This window comes from Lolium perenne, chromosome 6 (assembly GCF_019359855.2).
Source record: "Lolium perenne isolate Kyuss_39 chromosome 6, Kyuss_2.0, whole genome shotgun sequence".
Taxonomy (NCBI): Eukaryota; Viridiplantae; Streptophyta; class Magnoliopsida; order Poales; family Poaceae; genus Lolium; species Lolium perenne.
In genome coordinates, this window is record NC_067249.2 from 49,720,359 (window position 1) to 49,744,926 (window position 24,568).

General features: G+C 46.3%; 2 protein-coding genes and 1 pseudogene across 2 annotated transcripts; 1 reads left to right on the plus strand and 2 right to left on the minus strand.

Annotated features, from left to right (window-relative positions):
• Positions 1 to 4,115: 4,115 nt before the first annotated feature.
• Positions 4,116 to 5,377, minus strand: LOC139832381 (uncharacterized). The gene is made up of 4 exons (XM_071822124.1): positions 5,126 to 5,377; positions 4,835 to 5,009; positions 4,540 to 4,679; positions 4,116 to 4,469 (listed from the first exon to the last, which is right to left on the minus strand). Exons 1-4 carry the CDS (start codon positions 5,375 to 5,377, stop codon positions 4,116 to 4,118), a joined length of 921 nt encoding a protein of 306 aa, XP_071678225.1.
• Positions 5,378 to 6,077: 700 nt separating this feature from the next.
• Positions 6,078 to 9,129, plus strand: LOC127307923 (F-box protein SKIP19). Its single transcript, XM_051338691.2, has 2 exons — positions 6,078 to 6,884; positions 8,054 to 9,129. Exons 1-2 carry the CDS (start codon positions 6,109 to 6,111, stop codon positions 8,757 to 8,759), a joined length of 1,482 nt encoding a protein of 493 aa, XP_051194651.1. The 5' UTR covers positions 6,078 to 6,108; the 3' UTR covers positions 8,760 to 9,129.
• Positions 9,130 to 10,915: 1,786 nt separating this feature from the next.
• LOC127307921 (transcription termination factor MTERF8, chloroplastic-like) lies at positions 10,916 to 17,683 on the minus strand (annotated as a pseudogene).
• Between the last annotated feature and the right edge of the window lie 6,885 nt (positions 17,684 to 24,568).

The following is a 24,568-nucleotide window of genomic DNA, read 5'->3' on the forward strand; positions in this document are numbered from 1 at the left end:
GTCCAGAATTTGGACAGCTGACCCAAAATTACAGAAAGAACCCTAGAAAAAGAGAGAAAAACAGCTAGGTCCTTGGGATCTTCTGCGCCTAACACGATCCGCCGTCGCCAGCACCGATACCTCCACCCCGGAGTAAGGGAAGAAGCACCTGCGGGCGCAGCTTTGTCGCCGGGGTAGTCCTTTAGAGGACATTTCCTCGTTGAAGTCGCCGCATCTATCACTCGACGCGGACGCCGAGATCTTGCAAAGGTGATGAGCATGTCGGCGGGGGCAACGCCCCGAACCACTCCGGTGGTCAGGTCAACACCAGAGGCCGGAGCACGCGAAGACCTGCATCAGCACAAAGGGGACAGCGGAAACCCGCCTCGCCGAACGAGGCAAGCTGGACTCCTACACAAGAACGACGAGGGCCTCGGAAGCTGCATCCCGCGTCACTCTCCACCACCAGCTCGCCACCGCCGCAGGAGCCACCGACGGCAACACGAGGAAGAAGCCGGGGGGACAAAACACCAGAATACGACGAAGCCAACCTCGCTTGGACTTCGCCGACGGAGACAAACAGAACCCAAAGTTCCTCACCGTCGCCGGCGAGATGGGGCTGGAACTTGGGCCACCTTATTAGACAGCACGGCGCCGCCACCACCAGAACGCGGGGATCGTTCGGGGAGCTGAGGCCGAAGGAAATAAAAGGATTGAATCGGTACCGTGGCACTTGTGATATATTATGCGATTTGATGGGAGGATAAAACGGTCCAAAAAAAATGTTGACGAATTTTTTTAGCAGAAACCTTAGCTTCTTTATTATTAGGTATATAGATATAGATGGGGCAGCTGCCCTACCTTTATTTTTGGATAAAAACTACATATATTCATGTATGTTCTTATGTGTATATAATGTTCATTATTTTCTGTTAAGTAAATCAGACTTTTTGCTCCCATAAAAACTCAAATTTAGATGTTTAAATAGGCAAACGAAAGTTTTAGAAGAATCACATATATACCTCTCATGTCTTGATTTATTTTATTTGATATCATCTTTCCAAAGCCTTTTGACGATCTTGAAGAACAAGTCTACGAGGGATAAATTTTGAGAAATTCCAAATTTCAACACAATGAGAGGCTACTTCGTGATTAATCTAATATACATGCAGTCCTTACATATCAAAGTGTAATTTAAAAACATGTGCACTTTTACAACTATTAATATGTTAGTCCCAATAAATATAATAAAACTTATCAAGTATCATGAATAATATTAGAAACATCAAAATAGTAGATATGTTCGGTATAAGCGTGCTACATAGAGCGAGATATATCCAAAAGCAAAAAATGCTATACTCACAGGCAGATCTGTACGGGATTTGTTTACGGGCACGACGTGGACTGGAGTGATTGGAAGAGAGTCCTTCACCATTTCTTGCAAGTTATCATGCGATCGCTCGCTGGTTGTCAACTCATCCTGTAAAAAAATCCCGTACGAATCTCCCGTAAGTGTAGCATTCTCATCGTGCCGAAACTAAGAAAGATTTTCAAAAATAAGCTTTAGCTTTTCTACTGTCTACGACTTTTGGATGGAAATAAAATTTCACTTTTGGTATGTTTATAGGTTCTACTTCTATTTAAAGATGTTAACATTACCTTGCGTTTATAAATAGTATACCAATTCAAAATAAATAACTTTTACGTTGAGTGATGCAATTAAATTTTGATTGGAATCCTTTAAAAATTTAAAAAACTGACTTACACAATATAAATATACCCCCCCCCCCCCCCCCCGTCCCGTCCCCCGTCCCCCGTCCCCGTCCCCCAAACTACACATGGTTCAAGTTAAATAATAATGTATGTCCATGATTTTGCCCTACCAAACTTTCAGAACGTCCCCCGCCACTGTGTATTTTCATGTGCTTCACTACGACCACGAGCCCGCATTGATCTTGTAGTTGTTGCATACTTATCGATCTCCTTGGCTAGGTTGTGTTTCAGTTTGTTTTTGCTTGAAGATTCATGTTCACTTATGTTTGTATTTTGTTCAGGCCCACATTAAAACACACTAAAGTAATTTGACTGAGACATAATTTAAATCTAAGTCGACCGAGCTTTAGAGACACCCAGAAAGAAAAAAAACCAGCCCCGAAAATAAAGCCGGAGGTGGTGCACGCTGCCGAAACAGCTAGTACATGTATGAATCAAGTGGCCTACATGCCGAGGTGGGAACTGGTAACAGATAATCTGAATTATGGTACATTGGCATTGGAAAAATTGAAAATCATCAAGGTAATATCCGTATTCGGATGAACGTGAAAATAGATATGATAAATATCCAGATTTATTTTACAAAAAAAACATAAATATGCTATCACATTTTGAATGAAACGTGGATATGAAAATAGATATATCTGCATCTGAATAAAATTATGTTTACCTGTTTTAGTAATTATATCCCAATATGACAATTATTCAACCAAAAGTACTAACAAAGTGGTCAAATGTATTTTTCTATGAGTGAACTTGAAACTATTGTGTATTATATCATTGTATAGTTGACTCACCATAACATATGAGCCTATTATTTCATTATTCGTATCTGTGCCGAATGGAGAAAACATCCGTCCTGCATCCGTATTCGAGTAACATCCACTCTGTATTTATATTCGACAACATCTGTATTTATATTTGTATTATTTTGAAAACATGAAAACATATATGGGAAGGGCACTATTTGATCCGCATCTGATCCTTTTCCACCCCTAAGTGTCCCCTCCCGCTGCCGGTGGCATATCTGGGGTGCGGGGGGGGAGGCTCCATGAATTTGTGCATGCCCTTGGCCCTCTAATCTCGCATGTGCAACATAAAATCGTGTTTAATTTGCATTTAACGCCCGCCTCCACATCTAAGCACCACATCTTTGCGTAGAACACATTCAAAGCTTTATAATCACAGTTTTGATGTGATGCATGTGACTTGTGTGGATGTTACCGTTTCATATTTCCGCCATGTGTCGTGCCCCCAACTAGTGCAAGAGAGCGAGGATGTGGCCTATCGTGGATAGGCTGCGAGGCTCCCGTGTGGGGGTGGGGTAATTAATTACTCCTTTGGATTACTGTTCTACTCATGATCTTACCTTTTCCGGGTCTCTCTCGAACCCCCTTCTTGTTTCTGATCTCCTCCATAGCTTCCCTAGGCCTGACTGGAGCTTCTCCTGCCGGTGTTGCCTAGTTATAGTATTTGCTTAGAGATTACCTATATGGAGTTTGAGGGGTAGGATGGTGGATCTCGGCGATCGGATCCACTACGTCGTAGGTCTCCTCTTCCTCGCGTCTTTGCTTAGAGATTAGAAACCGGCTCTAATAATAGGACCGCGTGAGGCGGTTATAATAATGCGCCGGTTGCAAACAAAAAATTATAGAAGCAGGGGCAAGTATCTATCGACTCTACAATTTTTAGAGACGGGTTGGAAAACGTACCTGTGTGAGGCTATTTTGGAAAGCCGGTTTATATCGTAAATAGGGTAACCGGCTTAACCCGCCTTCTCTAAGTAGCGAGTTTGTACTAGTGTCTCTCTTATTTTTCTTACCAACTGCACCAAATCCTCTCTCTACGTGTGTGGCACTGGTCGCCTCCGCCGCGTCACTCCTCTCCCCAGCCTGCTGGCCCATGCCTAGAAGGTCGTCTCCTTCCTTAAGCGCGTGCGGAGGCGCGGGATCCCGAGCTTGAGGTCTTGCTTCGCGTGCGCCCCTTCGGCCACATACCTCCGACGTGTCACTCCTCTCCCCAACTTGGTAGCTGCTGCCGTCCTTCTCTTCCATTCGTTTGTTTCTCTATTGGGAGTTGATTTGGGCGACAACCCGTGTGGGCAATCGAAAAAAATTACCAACATTTGTGGCCGGTAAGAGCATCCAGACGAACGTATGGGGGATGCCGGCACCGTCCTCCCAAACTATAGGGACGTTCGTCCCACACTGGCGCCCCCTATACCGGCGTCCCCCATTTTTTTTTTGTTTTACACCATCTTAATAATATTTTCAAACAATAGTTCAAATAGTTTTCAAAGACATAAAATCATTCATACATTAATTTTACATAATTCCACATAATGATATTATTCATACAATAATTTAAATTAAATCATGTGTTGGTGGTTCCTCTCCTCGCCCATAAATGCGCAGCCAGATCCGCCTGAAGTTGAGCATGGACACCTGCATCTCAGATTTCTTGATGCATGTGAAGGAAAGCCGCAAACTCTTGGGGTACATTCTCAACTTCAGCAAGAGACCCTGGTAATCAAATGATTGATCATCATCTAGAGATGTGTCATACTCACTCTCAATGATCATGTTGTGCATGATCTCACAAGCGTTCATCACCTTCCACATATGAGACTCCGACCAAGTGAGGGAAGGGTACCTGACAACGACGAAATGCTGCTGGAGCACACCAAAAGCCCGCTCAACATCCTTGCAAGCTGCTTCCTGGCATGTAACAAAATAAGTGTCCATCTCTGAAACTGGATCGGGGATTGTCTTCACAAATGTAGCCTACGTGATAGATACCATCGGCTAGATAGTACCGCTTCTTGTATGCGTGGTCGTTGACCTCAAAGTTCACGGCAGGAGCTCGTCCCTCAACTAGCCTAGCAAATACCAGAGAGCGTAGTAGCACGTTGATATCATTGTGGGTTCCTGCCATACCAAAGAAAGCATGCCAAATCCAGATGTCATAGTCTCCGCCTCAAGAATGACACTGTACTCACCGGTATGCCCCTTGTAGAGCCTTTGCTAAGCAAAGGGGAAAATCCTCCAACCCCAATGCATGCAGTCGATGCTTCCGAGCATACCAGCAAACACTCGGGCAACACTTTGTTCCAGGATCTGAGATGTATCATCTGCCCTCGGTGCTCCGAGATAATCTCCAACAAACACCGCTACGATGGCTTGGCAAAACATGTCGATAGTCTTGGAGCATGTCGACTCCGCCATGCGTAGGTAGTCCTCGATTGCATCTGGGGAGCTCTGTATGCAATACATCGCATTGCAGCAATGCACTTCTAGATTGAGGAGAAGCCCCATAGACCGGTGCAATCTTGCTTGCACATGAAGTAGTCGTCGTACTCCCTAACACCAAATACAATATTAATGAATAGATCCTTGTTCATCCGAAACCGACGCCAAAAATCCTTCGGTGTCCGAGTTGCGTCGTTGGCGAAGTAGTCGGAGTCAAGGACCAAGGCTTCGGCTTGACGATGCCGCTCCTTGTTCCTCCTCTTGCCAACCCTTGAACCGCCGCATCGAGGCACGACCAGAATGGGTTGGTAGAGGTGGAGGAGGTTCGCCAGCATCAGCTGCTGCAGCTGCACCAACATTTCGTTGTCGATGTCCATCACGACAATCCGTCGAACACCTTGCGGGCGGGACGGACAGACGGCTGTGGCGGCAGCCTCCTACTGTCGGTGAGTCGGTCAGGCTGAGATCAGGCGCCGGTGCGCTACCAGACGTCATGCCCGGCGCCACCGTAGGACTGCTCCCTCCGGGCGATGATAGCGGCGACCTCTATTCCGACCAAAAACAACGCTGGCCAGTCGAGGGGTAGCGACGGTTTCGATGGACTGCGGTTTCTGGACAGGCGAGATGGAAGGCAAGCATGAGGGATGCAACGGCGGCAATGGCGATCCAGAAGGGTGGGAGGCGCATCAGCGGAGGTGGGGAAAACAGACGCGGGTAGCTGGGCCTCATGGGTGTTTCCATACGTGGGCGAGGCTGTCGGCACCGCCGATTCACATCTTTCACGGGATTGCCGGTGATTCTATTAGCTCGAAACCGCGACGCGTTTTATTGGTTACGGCTGGTATAAGCCTAATTTTAATACCAGCCCTGAAATGATTATTGGGGACGTTATTGGGTTCCCAGTGAATGCTCTAGCCCAATACCTGCGGGCTACAATTTAATAGCGCGCTCCATCCACGCACGGTAAAATCTGCCCCACGATTCCAGCGCCTGTTCCGCGCCTTTACCGGCTGCGCCCTCTTTTTACTGTCTCTTTCCCCCATTTCTCGCCGTACCCTGCAAGCCTAAACCCTTCTCTCTCTCTCTATCTCGTCCAACCCCCAACGCCATGTCCACCTCGGACTCCCGCCGCCGCCACCACAAGCCGCCGCCAGCGAGGCGCGCCCTATGGGTGCCTCGTGACGCCCAGCCCGCCGCCGTACGCGGCCTCGGCGGCGCCCCGCGGCAGCGCCCTGCTCCCCCGAACCCCGCGGCGCCTCGTCCGCAGGCCGTGGGGCGCGCGGTATGGGTGCCCCGTGCCGCGCCGCCATCCACCGTACGCGACCTTGCCGGCGCCCAGCAGCAGCGCCCCGCTCCTCCGAACCCCGCGGTGCCCCATCGGCAGGCGGCGGTATGGGTACCTCGCGAGGCGCCGCCCGCCACCCTGTGCGACGTTGGCCTCACCCAGCGGCAGCCCCTCGCTCCCGCGAACCCTACTCCCGCCGAGCCCCGGCCCCACCCCGCAGTGCCTCGTGACGGCGGGGCCCCGCCGCAGCCCCTCGCTCCTCCGAACCCCGCGGCGCCGCCACCGGACGCGGGCCCCGACGGCGAGGCGAGGGACTGGGCGGCGCTGCCGCTGGACGCCATCACCTGCGTCCTGCGGAAGCTCGACCACATCGAGATCCTCATGGGGGCCGGGCAGGTGTGCCACTCCTGGCGCTGCGCCGCGCGCGACCACCCCGCGCTCTGGCGCCGCATCGACATGCGCGGCCACCCCGAGCTCGACCGCCAGGTCAACCTCTACAAGATGGCGCAGGGCGCCATACGCCGCGCACAGGGCCAGTGCGAGGCGTTCTGGGCCGAGTATGCTGCAGACGACGACGTGCTCCGCCTCCTCGGCGACCAGTAAGATTTCGTCCTCTTAAATTTGCGTCTGCTTAGTTCTGTTCAGCCTGAAAATGCTGCTTCGGTTTGTTCATGATGAAATGATGTTCGATTTGGTTCGATTTTAATTCAATACTGGTAATAATGGTTAGTTTACATAGGATTGGATAAGAGGTGCGGTTCATCCTAGCCTTATTCTTGTCTTCTTACTTACATCTTTACATTCATACTTTAGTGGTATTTTCCTCAGAGGAAGAATGTAACGCTATTCATACCTGGAATATCTTCATGTCTTAGTGTTTTACTCCCATGATTTTTCTCAGCCTACCATTTAGCGGGTGCCTGTGCAACCTATCTTCACAAAGTAATTAACTGTGCGTAGCAAGCAGTGTGATTTCCTCATATGCCTGACAATTATCTAAGGTAGGAACTTAAGGTGTTATCAGCTTACACAACTATGTGAGATTTCCTTCTGGTGGTCTTTGGTCTAGAAAGTTCACAAGTTTCCTTGCATATTTAGCATAGAGCAATGCTTTCCTTGGTTTGAAATGGGGCACCAGGGAGTTGTAGTTTCAGGGATGAAACATGAAAATATTGAACATTGGATCTGCTGATGATCCCATATTACTTTTTAACAGTGAAGTGGAATAAATTACTCCGTGCTGAGTTTATATGCGAAATAGATTTTAAGTGCTGCTGTCGTGCCCTATAACTGCATTCTCCAGCCAAGTCCGTTCACCTAATGTTCTGTGTGCCAAACATAAATAAGTGAAGTAGGTACCACTAAACTCATTCCAGGTGATATCCTGGTCATCATGGGTAATTATCCTCTAAACGACTTAAGCCCTATTACACTCATATCTGGTCATTAACAGTGACTATCCTCTGAGATGACATATCCCCTATTACAATCATATTTTAAGTGCTCTTCTACACCAGGATAAAGATGGTAACTCTTCATAGTTTTTACATAATATCTGTGCATTTCTTTTTTATGGCGTATTTATTGGTTAATATTTTATTCTTACTGCAATCACCTCTATATTGTTATCTCGTAGGACTGATAGTGCATAGCTGCAACTTCACTGGGGCAAGCACTTGTGCCAGTTATAACTTGTGCAGCATACATCAACAATTCTGTTTTGAGGGCGTATTTTCCGGTTACTAATGTACAATTTCTATCTTTGCAGGGCACCATCTCTGAAGAGTCTCAGCCTCATTGCTTGTCAGGATATCATGGAATTCGAAGAGGAGATAAAGAAGTTCCCTCTGCTTGAGGAGCTTGAGATTTCACTCTTCACAAATATAGGTGGGAAGCAAGTGTTTGAGGAGATTGGCAAAGCATGTCCAGAGCTGAAGCACTTGAAATTCAATGCGTACCGGTTCTGCAATCTCGGTGATGACACGGACACTGAGGATGACAATAATGAGTTCAGGTATAACAGGGATGATGATGCTCTGGGGATTGCATCCATGCATGGGTTGCGCTCCCTGCAGCTCTTTGGCCAAAACTTCACCAATAAGGGGCTGACAGCCATCCTTGACAACTGCCCCCACCTGGAGTCCCTCGACATCCGCCACTGCTTCAACATCTCCATGGATGGTGCTCTGCGGAGAAAATGTCGTAACATTAAGACACTCAAGCTCCCCAATGATCCAATGGATGGCTATGATCTTTGCTTTGAGGGCCCTCTCTGGTCATTTGGCGTCCAGTCTGACAGTGATGATTATGCCTATGCGCCTGACTACATCCTGGACTCAGATGAATACGACGACTACTGTGATCCTTTCCGTTACCTTGACGGTGTCTATGAGTCCGAACTCAATCCAGAAGACCGTATGTTCCTCAAGGGTATGCGCATGTTTATGAAAGATTCTGATGATGATGATTACTGACATAAAGTTCTTTGTGGTCTAGCTACTGGTGATGCTAGGGATCTGTTGGTGCTCGGATCTCACATTTGGCTGGAAGGTTCCTTACCTCTTTCATCGTAGATCATGTCTCGTACTTTGTCTTCTGTTCTTTTCGTGTGTTTATCGAGTAATTCCATGAACCAGTTAGCAGTAGAAAGCATGTGAGCAATCCCGTGTGGCAAGGTTCTCTACAACTGGAATAAGTATTTAGGGATTCAGCAAGTTTGAGAATATGGTTCATCATTGTGACAGGAGCTCTATGGTTTGGGCGCTGCAGTGCTTGTTTGATGTACCGAATGTTTCAGTGGAAAACTTCTTTAGAAGTACTGTTATTTGATGCCGGTGTTGGGAATATTGCTGTGACAAAGGGTTTTCTTGGTTTTTTTTGTGTGCGTGTATCTTTTTTGCCAGAAAGAAACGGAATTACATTAGTCACTGATCTTTGAATTATCTACCAGAGATAAGTTCGCGTTGAGGTCCAACGTAGAGGATTAGTTATTATACAGATCATGTGAGGTGTGTGTATCGGTTGTATTATCGGACGACTTTCGCATTCCTAGCTCACCGATCCAAACTGCACTACTTCTAGTTAATGCAAACTCTTTACTCCTTATCTACTTCCTCGTCTGATTGCCTCTTGTTTATCTTCCTCCGCGGTGTTCCTCTCTGAACCTTCAAGAAATGCGTAGTTCTTTTGCACCTTCCTGTTGTGCCAGTTCTGCTAATCGGTAGATGTGTCACCCACTCATCTTATGCCCCCACCGATATAGAAAGGGTAACTCTTTTTCTTTTCAACAAATAGAAAGGGTAACTCGGTGGCGGCATCGCCAACAGGACCTTAACCCAGAGAAGGCAGACCTATGCCGATCTGAAGCTCATCATCCTTAATGAAGGGTAACTCCTTTTACCTCAAGAAGCAAGTTGGAGTCGTCTTAATAAAGCTCAACAGAATAAAAACAAGTGGGCAAAAGAAAAATACTTAGCAAACTACAATGCAGAGGCGAAAGAACAGTCGTAGCTGATCAGAAAGCACCAACTGGACACTAAATTCCAGCAAAGAAAATGCGTAGTGAACCAAAAAAAAAGTATAGACCCCTGCTCGCCTCGCCAATTCTCCATGCTCGAGGGCTATAGAGCCTTCGTGGCCATGCGCAAAAGCTTATTAATTGGAATAGCTACAGTGGACTTGGGTGCAAGGAGGTCTGAAAAGTCCCGAGTCACCTTTCAGCTCATTCAGATTCAAGATTCAGGGTACAAAATATATACCATACCAATGAAGTGTGTACATGCATGACTTGTCCAAGATGTCTCAAGCAAGAGGAAGCATGTACGGAGCTGAATGTACCAATATATTCAGCTTATTTCTTGTTCAGGCTCAGTTGAGCTGATGAATACAGCAGGCGACAGCAACATGTGTGTCACCTGATTACATGAGTACAATCCATAGGACAATACAAGAAGGATTGCATAACTTGCAAAATTCAAAAGGGGCAAGCTAATTAATTAAGAGCTTCTTCTCCGAATAGGACTCCCACCGGCATCGGGTCATGAATATTAGTTCTTGAAGAAAGCCACAGGGCATCATGAATGTGCATAGCATGGTCGAGTAGTCTTATTCCAGACGGACTGAAATCCGCCGTCTGCGCTGCCATATGACCTGAACCGAGGCTGATCCTCCTTCGGAATCACCTACATATAGTATTGCAAAGCCATATCTGCCATGTTTCTTCTCGCCACCTGGAAGAAGAAAGTTGGTACAAACTCAACAGCCAAATAGTTAGGTGCACTTCGAATAGAATAGATCTATCCATGTATTACTTCAAGGAAGAAAAATATATTTCCATGTCATTTCAAGAGCAGAATAGCCTTCGCTTTGGAGCACATTGTTCGTTTCATCCTTTACTGAGATATCAGAGAGATATGTTTAGCCGTTTAACTAAACCTGCATCAATGTTGCACAGAAAAATTAATACTACAATGGAGCAAGTGGAGGCCGCAACTGATCAATTCTCCTATCGCGAGTGTGAGCCAATGGACATGAGGAAGAACCAAAAGTGTACAATGGTAAAAGAATCCTATTATACACATTGTTAAAACACCTACGACTTCTTTACAGAAATTCAAAAGTTCACGTGGACAAACATTGATGGGTGTCCAAGAATATACATGTTCTCAGTACCCATCGAGCTGCAGGATTCGCATTAGAAGATTTGCTGCAAACACAATTTTTTTTAACTTACTGTAACACTTCAATCGGTGGACAGGGTGGAAATCACGCACACTACAAATTTAGGTCCCGTAGATGGTTAAAATGACAGTTCAGAAAAAACACTACAAGGTGTCAAATACAGGATGTGTAATCTGCCCTAAGATGATTGCAAATTGGCAGCTTGTGAAGAAGAAAAATGAAACTTTTCAAATATGATGCATGTAGGCTGTAGCCCTCATTTCTGTATTGATTTCTTAATATTGACATGAAAAGCTTCACCATTTTTATCAATTGCAGGGACAGCTGAGATATGGTAATTTTATGACGTGCTAATGAAAACAGAAATGTGTGTTCAAATCAACTACCGATTAAATTAAAAAATAAAGCATTTCTAATGCAGCGAAGAATCGCCTGATTGCAATCCAAAAATGTGTGTCAACATCACAAGAGGATGAACAAGTTCATAACCGTGCCATGATTTCTTCTCTACTGAATGATGACATGGACATATGAGAATCAAGGAATGAAAGTAAGAGTTACATAAGGAGTTTGAAACTTGCACAAGCGAAAATTTATGTCACGCCATACATGGTTTCAGAATTTCATGGCTGTTGTTGGTTCATGCAAATCTGAATCTAGTCGGCACTTGGCCTCCGCAAGCTGTTGCATAGTCTTGAGCAAGGTGCGGTGCAGCTTCCTTGTGTGTGAAAACAGTAAGGGTAGGTAATGTTTGGTAGGGTAGACCTTGCCTCATACCGGGCGGCCAGGTAGCTTTATATATTGGTACAAGGGGTACAAAGGGTACGATGAGAATACAAGGTATGACCGTATGTACGTATACAGTTATGTTAGGACTATACATTTAGTTTATCACCCTCCCTCAATCTCAGCCGAGCTATGAAGGTTGAGATTGCGCCTACACAACTGAAATAATGGCAGTGGTAAAGGCTTGGTAAAGATATCAGCAAGTTGATCTTTGGAGGAGATAAACTTAATTTGGAGCAACTTCCGAGCAACCCGTTCACGAACAAAGTGATGATCCACCTCGATATGCTTCGTACGTGCATGAAAAAACGGGTTTGAAGAGAGATATGTTGCACCAATATTATCACACCAAAGTATTGGCAGACGAGTCTGTGGGACACCAAGTTCACCAAGTAGTGCTTGTACCCAAATAAGCTCAGCCGTGGCATTAGCAAGAGCCTTGTACTCAGACTCCGTACTCGAACGAGAGACAGTAGCTTGCTTCCTAGCACTCCAAGCAATGAGATTGCCACCATAGAAGATAGCATGACCCCCCGTTGATCGACGATCATCAGCATCGCCAGCCCAATCAGCATCAGAAAAGGCAGACAAAAGATCAGGAGACATAGTAGGACGTCTCAACTGTAAGCCATCAGATAAGGTAGCCTGAACATAGCGTAAGATGCGCTTAACTGCTGACCAATGGGTACTCCGAGGGGCATGAAGATATTGACACACCTTATTCACCGAGAAAGACAAGTCCGGTCTTGTCATGGTGAGATGCTGTAGACCGCCCACAATGCTTTGCGATACTTACTAGACTCCTCGGAGAGAGAAGAATACCATCCATGGAGGACAACTTCTCGAAGAAACCATGGGTGTAGGGGCTGGACCACACTTCAAGAGGCCAGCACGGCGCAGCAGCTCGGAGGCATATTTGCGCTGAGTGAGAACTAGGGAACCATCAGAAAACTGAACTTCTATGCCAAGAAAATAATTGAGTCTTCCAAGATCCTTCAGAGCAAAAGAACTGCGCAACTGATGAAGAAGGCGATCAACAGCAACTGCAGAAGAACTGACAACAATAATGTCATCCACATAAACCAGGAGGTAGAGTGTAATATCAGGACGCCTCAGGATGAACAGGGATGTATCAGCTGTGGAGGATGTGAAGCCAAGACCACCAAGAACAGTGGTGAGACGCGCATGCCATGCCCTTGGAGCTTGCTTCAACCCATAAAGTGCCTTATCAAGACGACATAGATGGTGAGGCTTACTAGGATCTGCAAAACCAGGAGGTTGACGCATATAAACTTCCTCCTCAAGAATTCCATGTAGGAATGCATTCTGTATGTCCAGCTGACGAAGATGCCACCCATGGGTAAGAGCCAGAGATAATAGCAGGCGAATGGTAGTAGGCTTGACAACTGGACTAAATGTATCTTCATAGTCGAGCCCATAACGTTGCTTGAACCCCTTGGCGACAAGACGTGCTTTGTACCGTTCAATAGAACCATCAGCCTTGTGCTTAATTTTGAACACCCACTTAGAGTCAATAATGTTGACACCTGAAACTGGGGGAACAAGCCTCCATGTCTTGTTAGTTTGAAGAGCTGAAAACTCGGCTTCCATGGCCAAACGCCAATGAGGACAAGCCATAGCTAGACGATAATCAGTAGGTTCTGCAGTAGTGAGATCAGCAAGATGTGCCTGACGAGAAACAGACCAGGCAATAGTACCATCTGTACGGTTCTTGGGATTACGTATGCCACGCTGAAGGCGTGTAGTAACTCCTTGTTGAGCAGGGGCTTGCACAGGAATGGCCGCAGGCTGCGTCGGTGAGGCTACCGGCAGCACAGAGGAACTGGACTCAGCGCCAGGAGAGGCAGCAGCTGCTCCAGGCGAGGCAGATGAGCTGCCACGAACTGGGCCGCAAGCGCGCGAGCGTGGAGGCGTGACGAAGCCGTCCAGGCTAGGCGACGTGTGCGGTCCTGCATGGGGGTGTAGCGGACCGCCATGCAGATCGTCGTCGAGTGCGACGTGAGCGTCGTCCGTAGTGGGAGCTGGAGGATCGAGCAATTCCAGGCGTGCGCCACGGTGCTTCCCTGCATCATGATTAGCTAAGAGCAAAGGTGTATATGCTACATCATCAAATTGGTCAGGAGTGAGAGGAATAGTGGAAGAAATTGGTGAAGTGGTAGTGGCTGGGAGTTGGGAGAAAGGAAACACATTTTCGTCGAAGATGACATCACGGGAGATATACATGCGATTGGTAGGAACATGAAGGCATTTATAGCCTTTGTGTATAGAGCTGTAACCAAGGAAGACACATTTTTTGGAGCGAAATTCGAGTTTGTGTTTGTTATAAGGGCGAAGGTGTGGCCAACATGCACAGCCGAAAACTTTGAGAAAAGTATAATCAGGTATTTCTCCTAAGAGTCGTTCTACAGGAGTTTGCATATTAATAACGCGACTAGGAAGACGGTTAATAAGAAAGCATGCGGTGGAGAAAGCATCACTCCAAAAACGGTATGGAACAGAGGCATGTGCAAGAAGTGTCAACCCTGTTTCAACTATATGTCGATGTTTTCGCTCAGCAGTGCCATTTTGTTGGTGTGTATGTGGACAAGATACTCGATGTGAGATACCAATGTCCTGGAAGAACTTGTTCAGTCTATGATATTCACCACCCCAATCAGTTTGAACATGTATTATCTTTCGACCCAAGAGACGTTCAACATGTTGTTGAAACTGAAGAAATATGTGGAATACATCAGATTTATGTTTAAGAAGATAAAGCCATGTAAAACGACTATAAGCATCAACAAAGTTAACATAATATGAATGTCCACTAACAGAAGTTTGAGCAGGACCCCAAACATCAGAAAAAATAATCTCAAGTGGTGATGTAGTAACACGAGTAGAAAGGGAAAATGGCAACTGGTGACTTTTGCCTTGCTGACAAGCATCACAAATTACATCTTTATTAACTGACTCGGAAGGAAGTTCATGACGATGCAACACATGCTGAACAATCTGAGTAGCTGGATGACCTAAACGCGAGTGCCACCTCGAACGGGACACCTTGACACTGCTGAAGACATGCTTGTATGCAGAAGACACATCAAGACTATAGAGACCTCCACGGCAGCCCCCTCTAAGAAGAACCTCCCTCGTGATGCGGTCCTTAACAAGAAAAAACCAAGGATGAAATTCAAAGAAAACATTATTGTCGAGAGAGAATTTCTTAACGGATAAAAGGTTGCGAGTGACTGATGGCACGTGGAGGACATTGTTTAGGTGAAGTGGATGTGATGATGTAGGAAGAGTAGATTGACCAATATGAGTAATGCGCATACCTGCTCCATTAGCCGTGTGAACATGGTCCTTGCCATTGTATTGTTCTCTGGTATGAAGCTTGTCGAGCTCGTTGGTGAGGTGATCCGTTGCGCCGGTGTCCGCATACCAGCTAGGATCCACGGGGAAGGACGAGGTAGACCCGTGGTGAGTAGTCACAGAGAATGCAGCAATCTGCTTCTCCATATAGCGCCCATCATTCCCGTGGCCAAGATACTTGCGATCGAACCGCTTGAAGCAGCAGGAGGCAACGTGCCCCAACTTGGTGCATATTTGACACTGAGGACGGTTGCCGGAGCCACCGCCAGTCGGAGCGCCACCAGTATAGCCAGAGGTAGGGTTTTGTGGCGACGGGGTAAAACCAGACTTGGGGTAGATGGGCTTCCCTTGTTGTCGAGGATCAGGTTTGTAGGTCTGCTGATAGCTGGGTTTGCTGCCTTGAGGCGAGGTTTTGGAACCTGCATAGTTGGCAGACATCTGCATATCAGTGTGAACCTCAGCCTTCCTCTCCTCCATGCGCTGCTCCGTTGCCAACATCTGAGCATATACATCACGGAGTGGCATGGGATCCGTCAGAGCTCGCGCAGAAACCAACTGCACAAGGGAGTCGTATTCTTCACCCAGGCCTTGCATCAGATATCCAGTAAATTCAGACGTGCTGAGAGGTTGCCCAATGGACATCAATGAATCAGCCAAGGACTTCACCGTGTTGTAGTATGTGGTGATTGACTTGTCCAGCTTCTTGCACTTCTGAAGAGCGCCACGGATCTGCATAGATCGGGCTGTTGTCTGTGAGGAAAAACTCGTCTCAAGGGTGTTCCAGGCATCTGCAGAAGATGTGGCGAAGAGGATGAGCCCCTGGATCTCTTCAGTTGAAGTGGACATGATGGCTGAAAGTATAGCTGCATCCTGCTGATGCCAGGCAGTAAATTCCGGGTTGTACATCACCGGAGGAGCCGTGCTGTCAGTAGCATGCGCCGGATTTGGAGTTGACTCAGACGGGCACGGAAACGTTCCGTCGACGAAGCCGGTCAGGAGATGGCTGCGAAGGATCATCGTGACCTGGGCCTTCCAGTACAGATAGTTTCCAGGGTGGAGGCGATTTGTGATCATCGGGGCGAAGTTGAAGGGCCCCGACGAGCCACCACCTGACGAGGATGATCCACCGCCAAAGTTGAGGGTAGGGTTGGACAGCCTGGAGGCAGTCGACTTGGAGCTGTCCGAAGACATAGACGACGACGATGAGGAAGTCACCATCGCGTGCAGCGGAGAAGGTGCCGAGCGGATCCGATCTAGGTTACGCCGCCGGCTCTGATACCATGAAAACGATGAGGTAGGTAATGTTTGGTAGGGTAGACCTTGCCTCATACCGGGCGGCCAGGTAGCTTTATATATTGGTACAAGGGGTACAAAGGGTACAGTACAGAATACAAGGTATGACCGTATGTACGTATACAGTTATGTTAGGACTATACATTTAGTTTATCAGTGTGGGCATATGTACCTGTCCACAAACACCTTCTCGGTCACAATGACTGCTGAGAAGTAGCTCCGCTCCCGCTGTAGCAATCCATTCTCCTTAAGAAACTTTAGAACATAATATCGGGGTCTGAGCCGGCCCTCCAAGCTATAAGAGAGTATTGCTGGGCGATGAGCAATGTAGGCGGGTTCCAACCCCACCTCAGACATGAGGAAGTCAGACCTTCCTTGCAGCGTTGCTTTGGACCTTGTCAGCACAAGCGGAGCCCTAGACACGGCGATGGCCACCTCAGCATCAGACCAGTTAAACGTCTTCTTCAAGTAGTCTAGTTTGGCGGCGAGAGTGTCCTCGGTGTCAAATGCAAGAGCGTGCAGGGCGTGCCTCAACATGGGAGAGGCACGAGGCACACCTAAACGCTCGGCGCAAGCCACAGTCGCCCGGACACGGTCCAGATTGTTGGTGAGCATACTCGGCGCAGCTATGCTCAGCTTGGCAATATCGCAATCATGTAGACCGCACAATCCGCAGGAACGTGACGTTGGGTTTCACTGTCCTCTCGAGGTTATATCCGAGGAGACTATTGTTGAACTTCAAGGCTCGAAGGAGGTTGTGGAAGGAGCCGAAGATGGGCAGGTAGTAGTTGAGGTAGGAGACGATGGATCTGCAGCGGATTCTGTCGCGGGCGACCAGGACGAGGCGCGCGACACCGAGACCGGCGAGCCCGGTGACGACGGGCGCCAGGGTTTTGTCCACGGCGGAGCAGAGTAGCTTGGGGTCCTTGGCGACGACGGCAGAGACGTCGCCGGTGGAGAGGCCGAGGCCGGCGAGGAAGGAGAGGACGGCGTCGGGATTGGTGGGGGACTTGAGGTGGGAGATCTTGGCGGAGGCCTTGATTACTGCGCCCGGGTGAGGCCGCATCGATCGACGAGGTACTCCTCCACATTGAGTCCAGGGCTTGGGGAAACGGCGGAGAGGAGGCGGTGGAGATGGGAGATGGGAGAGGCGGAGGGAGACGAGAGGAGGCGGGTAAAGATGCTGCGCCGCAGCCGAAGCATGGCGGCGCCGCCCCCCGCCGGTGGCGAGTGAATGGGGAACGGAGGTGCGAGACAGCGAGAGCGAGAGCGAGAGTGGTAGACACGACTCGTGTCAACAGAAAATCCCCACGGGGCCTGACCTGATCCTGAGTTTTAGGCCCAATTGCCGGACTACTCAGAAATGTTGGAAATAGGAAAGAGGGCCCGAAACCTAACTGGGCCGGGTTTGGGCATGAAATTTATGCCCAATGATTGAGGCTGGGCCTTGATTTTCTGTACCAAGCTTTGTTAGGCCCGGCCTAAAGGATGTTCAAGTATACCAAGTGCCTCTCACGCTTCAGTATCAAATAGGACTACTCCAATTAACTCATGTGAATGAATTGGTTCATCCAAGCACGGGTCAATGGGATAAAGTGATGGTTAGAAATATTTTTTGGCCATGCTTATATTGCAAATGCCATTGTCGGATGGGATAGAGGACTTCGTGGCGTGGCGCTACTCTAACTTGGGTATTTTTTCGGTGAGATCTACTTATCATGTTAGAATGGGACCGTTGAGAACAAATGGAGTTGGCTCATGTGAACTCAACTTGGTATGGTCAAAGCTATGAAAACTTAGGATTCCATCAAAGATTAAAATATTTATCTCAAAGACACTACATAGTACTTTGCCATGTCGGTTCATCTTAGCAAACAAACACATTAAAGTGGATGCGCAATGTCTTATATGCATTTCCGACATGCATTGTTTATTTGTGAAAGAGCCATGGTGGCCCACCGAAACCTTATAGAAACCTCCGGTCAAACACCGAAACTTTCCAAAAACACAAAAAGTGATTTCCCATATATGAATCTTATTCTCTGGACTATTCCTGAATCCTATCCAAGACTCCGAACAACATTCGGTTTCTAACTCACATTCCAAATCTACCCTAAGCGACGTCGAACCTTAAGTGTGTCATCCTACGGTTCACGAACGATGCAGACACCTCTCAGATCAATAACCAATAGCGGGACCTGGAGATTCATAATGGCTCCTACACATTCAACGTTGACCTCCTGATCGAAAGAACCATAAGCATTCGTTACCGAATCCCTTTGTCTCGTGATACTTTACTTATCCGAGATTTGATCATTGATATCTCCATACCTAGTTCAATCTCGTTACTGATAAGAACTTTGTACTCTTTCCATGATACGACATACCTTGTGACATAGTCACATGCTTGCAAGCTAATTGGGTGCCATCCCACTGATGCATGTAAAATGCATGCATGAACTTTGTAGTTTGTTGACATATATTCCCACATATTTGCAACATATATGATGTTATATCCATGCTTTATATTGATTTTTGGGGATTTAACAATGATCTCCTTTATTTGGGTTATAATCGTACATGACAGGAAAACGCTGTTTTGTGTACTTTTAACTTTTAGGGACCTAAACGAAGTCAAATTGACCAAGGATTTCGGGGGTGCTAATATTTCATCAAGAGAAGGATCTGGAGCGCTTGGATGTCACCAGTTGGGCCAGGAGGGACAAACGGCCCCTGGTGGCGCGCCTAGCCAGGGAGGGCGCGCCACTAGATCTATTTCCCTCCTTGACCGTCTGATTCTCTAGATTCTTTCTCCCATGGATTTTGTCTGACCTAAAAACCCATATATAAAGGACTTCCCGAGGCTTCCTCGAGGAGAGTACCGTAGAAACACCGAAACACCAAAACAAATCTAGAACCAGCGAAGATTGGAGGGGGGAAACTCCACCGGAGGGATCTCCACCTTCTCCAACATTTCCACTATCATCACCATGATGAAGAGGGAGTAGTCCACCTCTTAACTTATGAGTTTGTCGCGGTATCTTGATCTATTTCTCTCTTGTTCTTCATAGACCATATGAGCTACACAACATGACTATGGTCATATATGTAATTCATATGTGATGGATCTTTATTCAATGATATTGATATATGAGATTAGAACCTATTATGTGTAAGATGTATTGATAGATGCATATCATGTACCCAATCCTTAAGTACTTGTTCTGATCCAACTTGTATGCAAGAACATGTGTGGGGAGAAGTGTGTATTAGATGGAGTGGCATTTACTTTTCTTTTGCTGCCTCATTAGAGATAAAGTGACTACATGTGATATAATTATCATGTGACATTCTAATAATTTTACCTTTCTTTTGCTGCCTCATTAGAGATAAAGTGACTACTATGGTATTTACCTTTCTTTTGCTGCCTCATTAGAGATAAAGTGACTACATGTGCTATAAATATCATGTGACATTATAATAATTTTGTTTGTTCAAGGTAGCATATTTGATATTCAAACATTATGTCAAAATACTAGCTTAAGGCTATACTCTGTTGATTCTTAATTCAAGATTGCTTGGAGTTTTCCCTTTCTTGAAGAGTATAAGAGAGATGTGTTGCATCATCTCTATGTTAGAATGTAATGCCTATATAAATGCTTATCAAACACACGTTGAAGTTGCACCAATATTATGTCATTGATGAATTGTTAGTGTCAACTACATCTTAAAGGAGAGTAGACAAGTGAACCCATGAACTCCGATCCATTTTAAATCACTAGAAACACCTTTCCAACACTATTACCTTACTTTATATTTACCACTATTATTTAATCCAAAAATACCAAAAAATACTTTCTCTACATACACACACACACAAAACCCAAATACCACTAGCCTTTATTTGTTTTTATCTAGTTTACTTAGGTTGTCTACTTTACTTTACTTTTATACTTGTATTTTCTATTACTAATACGAAACCTTGTGCTAGAAAACCACACGGTGGAGTTGGGGAAACAAGACAAGAACTTTATTTTGCAGGTTGCTCGAAGAGGAGATGAATAATTCAGCTTCTAAGCTAATTCTCCGAGAGTTTGATATAAACCCTCGAGTCACCCTTGTGGGAAAAAGACGCTTGCTACAACACTCTGCACTTGGAGTCCCAACGAGTTGGTCCACACAGAGTTGTTGCCATCACCCACCGAGAGGGCCCAAGTATATCTCTCCGTCATTTGGATGGAAAAATCCCATTCTTGATCCATGATCTTCAATTCTCACTTTCAGGTACCCAGTGCCACCTTTATAACCACCCGATTCTGAAGTGGTTTTTTTATGTCATCAAAACATTCCTCCGATGGGAGAGATGAGACCTCCGTGTCTCACACCCCTACTAGTCATAAAGAAATCACTATTCTCATCATTTATTCTAACTCCCACATAACCATTATCTAAGAGGCTTTTAATAATACCCATGTTATACTATCTTGGAAAGACACTTTGTTATCTGCACCTTGCACCAGGTCACTTCAAAATTTATATGTGGTCAACAGGTACTCAATAATACACGATGATAGTAGAAAAAAAATATCAAATGTCGACTACATAGAAAAGAAGACAAATCAAGGAGTACTTCCGTAACTTGTGGCTCCCATTTTAAAATCAAGGAGTACTTCCGTCACTTGTGGCTCCCATTTTAAAATCAGCATGCACATTGTTTCAGATTTCTTAATTCTTAAGGTTTCAGTAATGATTTGCTAAGCATGTTTGATGTCTATAAGCGTGTGTTAACCTTCTATGTCTTATAAGAAAATCATGAATTGATTTCCTGCTTTGTTATATGTTGAAATCCATTTCAAGATGTGTACATCCTTATTTGAAGCTAATTTCAGAACATTAAACGGCACAATGTACACTTGCAGGTTCACATTAATCATATGGAACGTTTCTTTATGCTACCGTGTAGCTATGAAATACTGTACCTCAGTTCCTTGATATAAATGTTTTGGCAGTTCAAAATGAACTGCGAAACGTCTTATATTTGGGAACGGAGCGATTCAAGGACACCAGAGTACTTTTATTGTATCTAGACCGAACAGCCAGATAAGTTCTCCGACTTCGGTGAGACAATCGAGCGCATCATAGTACTCAGGTCATCTGCAGGATCTGTCGGATCGCCTCCTATCGGATAAGTCCAATACGGTTTAGGCACTGGCCATCTGTCAGGATGTGACTTAAGAAAAGTTAGAAAAAAGTGAATTCATGCAAGAAAGTACGGCACAGATAGTTACGAGAAGTGCTGGAAAGGACACCTGTTTGGAGTACGGTCGGTATTTTCTGCAGAAATGGTGCTACAAATACACACCGAGGAATAGTTTTAACATCCAAGATAACTGCTATACAACGCATCCAAAAGTTGCAGACATACCTTGTCTCAAAATTCCTGAGGCATTCAAGAATTATGTCCCTAGGTAGGAATGGAGTTACTTCCTCGTCATAAAAGTTCATACCGACGAAATACCCATCAGAATCAACAAGAGGCCCTCCGATCCCAACCTAGCACAAAAACAAAGTGACAGTGAACAAGAATTATTCCTGAAAAAAGATGACAGCTGAGTTCATGGCACGTTGTTTGTTTGGAAGGTGCACTTCAATATATCTGTAACGGTAAAGTTATACCTAGGCAATAGTATCTTAAATCAGCAAAGTAGAAGGACTTAGTAGCACCAACCCTCAAGTTATCATCAATCTTATTTTCATCATCAGAAGATCTGACCAGGCTTGCTGATGTCAGAATACTCGTGTATAGATTGCACTCTATAGCTATGCCGGTGCATACAGATAACCTTGTTTCTCCTTTACACATACCATAATAATATTTCAGATCGTAGCTGTGATCAAATCAAATGAGGAACTGAAATGATCATTTTAATTATAGTAATTTACCATTAGAGGAAGAGAGATGGGGATTTTGACCAAAGGCATACGTGACGTGCGCACGCGCATGCACATCCGCGACCGAAACGTCGCGGGTCCCTCGGCGCCAGCCACCTCTCAGCTCCTGCGTGCTGACCGAAACAACGCGCGCGTCGCTCGAGGGAAGGAGGGAAGGGATGCGTCCATCATTAATTATCCGCCCGCCGCGTCGCTGTTTGGCTCACCTCCTGCGTGCGTGCGTGCGACCGAGACGTGCTGGCCGAGCTTTCCTCCTGGATTTTGCCAGCGCGCCGCAACACCTCGATCCGTGGTAATTAAGCGCGCGGTGGGACCCAAACGTCTCGCGCGTGAGACGCACCCGTCCCGCGATCGACCTGCCTGCCCCGCCCGCCTCTTCTTTTTGGAGTATATTTTTTATACAGTATTTTGTTCAACGGTGCTCTCGCGCGCGCGTGAGACCGACACTAAACCCAACAGCAACCACCTCACGTGCACATGCACCGGCCATGCATCACGTACAGTAGCTGATCGATCGATGCCATGCATGTACGTACGCTCTCCCATCGACTTACGGCCTCCACAAAGGTATATATCCACCTACCTCTCCGATCAAAATTACTCAACAGCAACAATCTCACGTGCACATACGACGTGCACCAGCCATGCATCAGGTACATCAGCTGATTAATTTCACCGCACACCAAATTAGCTAGCTACCTACCTTTTCTGCTCATTGCGGAACTCGCACGATCGATCGGCATTTCGAACTATATATATATATATATATGCTAGCTAGCACAATCAACACGTCACAACAATCAGTACGTGAGCAACCTTTAAACAACATGGACGAAATTAGCTTGGCTCGCGACTACTGCGGTATGTTCAAGTCCAGGTGTGGGTTCTCAAATTTGGCGGAATAGTTTATTAAGGATATGGCCGAATTCTACCGAATTTTCACTTTCCCAAAACTCATTGTGTTTTTTTTTCTTGCGTACTAGCTAGTGCCATTTTGGCGTGACGAATCAAATAAAATTTAAGTACTAGAACCCCGCGTACTAAGTTAGGAGATGGCCATTCTCCAGCTATCCTTACACCGCTCAGATTTACGGTTGCCATGCCAGGTTCGACGTCAAGAAGATATGGTCTACTCATGCGGAGCCCAACTACAAATTGTTCGGTTCACTGGCCCTCCAAGAGAAGCTTCTGACCGCGGGCATGCTTGCTATCATGGGATGTGCCCACGATCACTCATGTCCTATGTGCCTTCGTGCGCCTCAAACGGATGTGTGAGCACCTCTCCGACAATGATGTCACCCCCGACCTTCTCCTCACCTCCCCCTCGATCTATTTCTGAGTGGATGCGAGATATCCTTGCGGCGGCTATCTTGGAGCACAGATTTAATCCTTCACATCGATGTATATCCAAGGAGGAATGTTGTGGTTTAAATGCAACATACACCATCGTCATCAAGCCACTCCACCCACACATATTTTTTTTCGACGATTTGTTTATTCCATGACAGGGTACCGACGAGCGAAGACACGGACTCAATTTCGACACCAGCATGGCAGACAACGCCACCATGCCATGCATGCGCCAACGAGGCGACGGTCGCCCCCGCTCGTCTAACAAGTTAATGGTTTAGGCCAGGCTAGACACCTTCACTGTCGGTCATCGACGGCAAGGCCAGAAGAGGACGTCGACATGTCCGGACAAGGAAGACGAGGTTAGGAGACAACGGCCGTTTTATTTTGCTCAACCAGTGCCTTGTGTTAGATGTACGAGATCTTTGTGCCAGACTGGCATACAACTTATGCATGCGTGGTGTGCTTGAAAAAAGTAAAAGGATCGAGGTGGTTGGTTGGTTCTCTAGCTAGGTAATGTACATGTACATGCACATGTTTGATAATGATCGATCAATTGGGTCAGGTCAGCAATCCATGTTTGGTACACATTCCCTAGCTTCCAACTACTATGACAAAAAAAAAAGTTGCGATCCAAAATTGAAATAAGATCGAGAAGGGTGCATGTCTCGGGAGCTTATGTCGCTAACTTCCGTGAGCAGTTAATTAGGAGTAACTTCCGTGAGTAGTTAATATACTGTACTACTATTCGATTTTTGGGCTAGGCAAATAGTAGTAATCATTATAATCGGGGTCTTAAACGTGGAGCACCAATAGCGGCAGCGGATCGACTCGAGAGAAAGAAAAA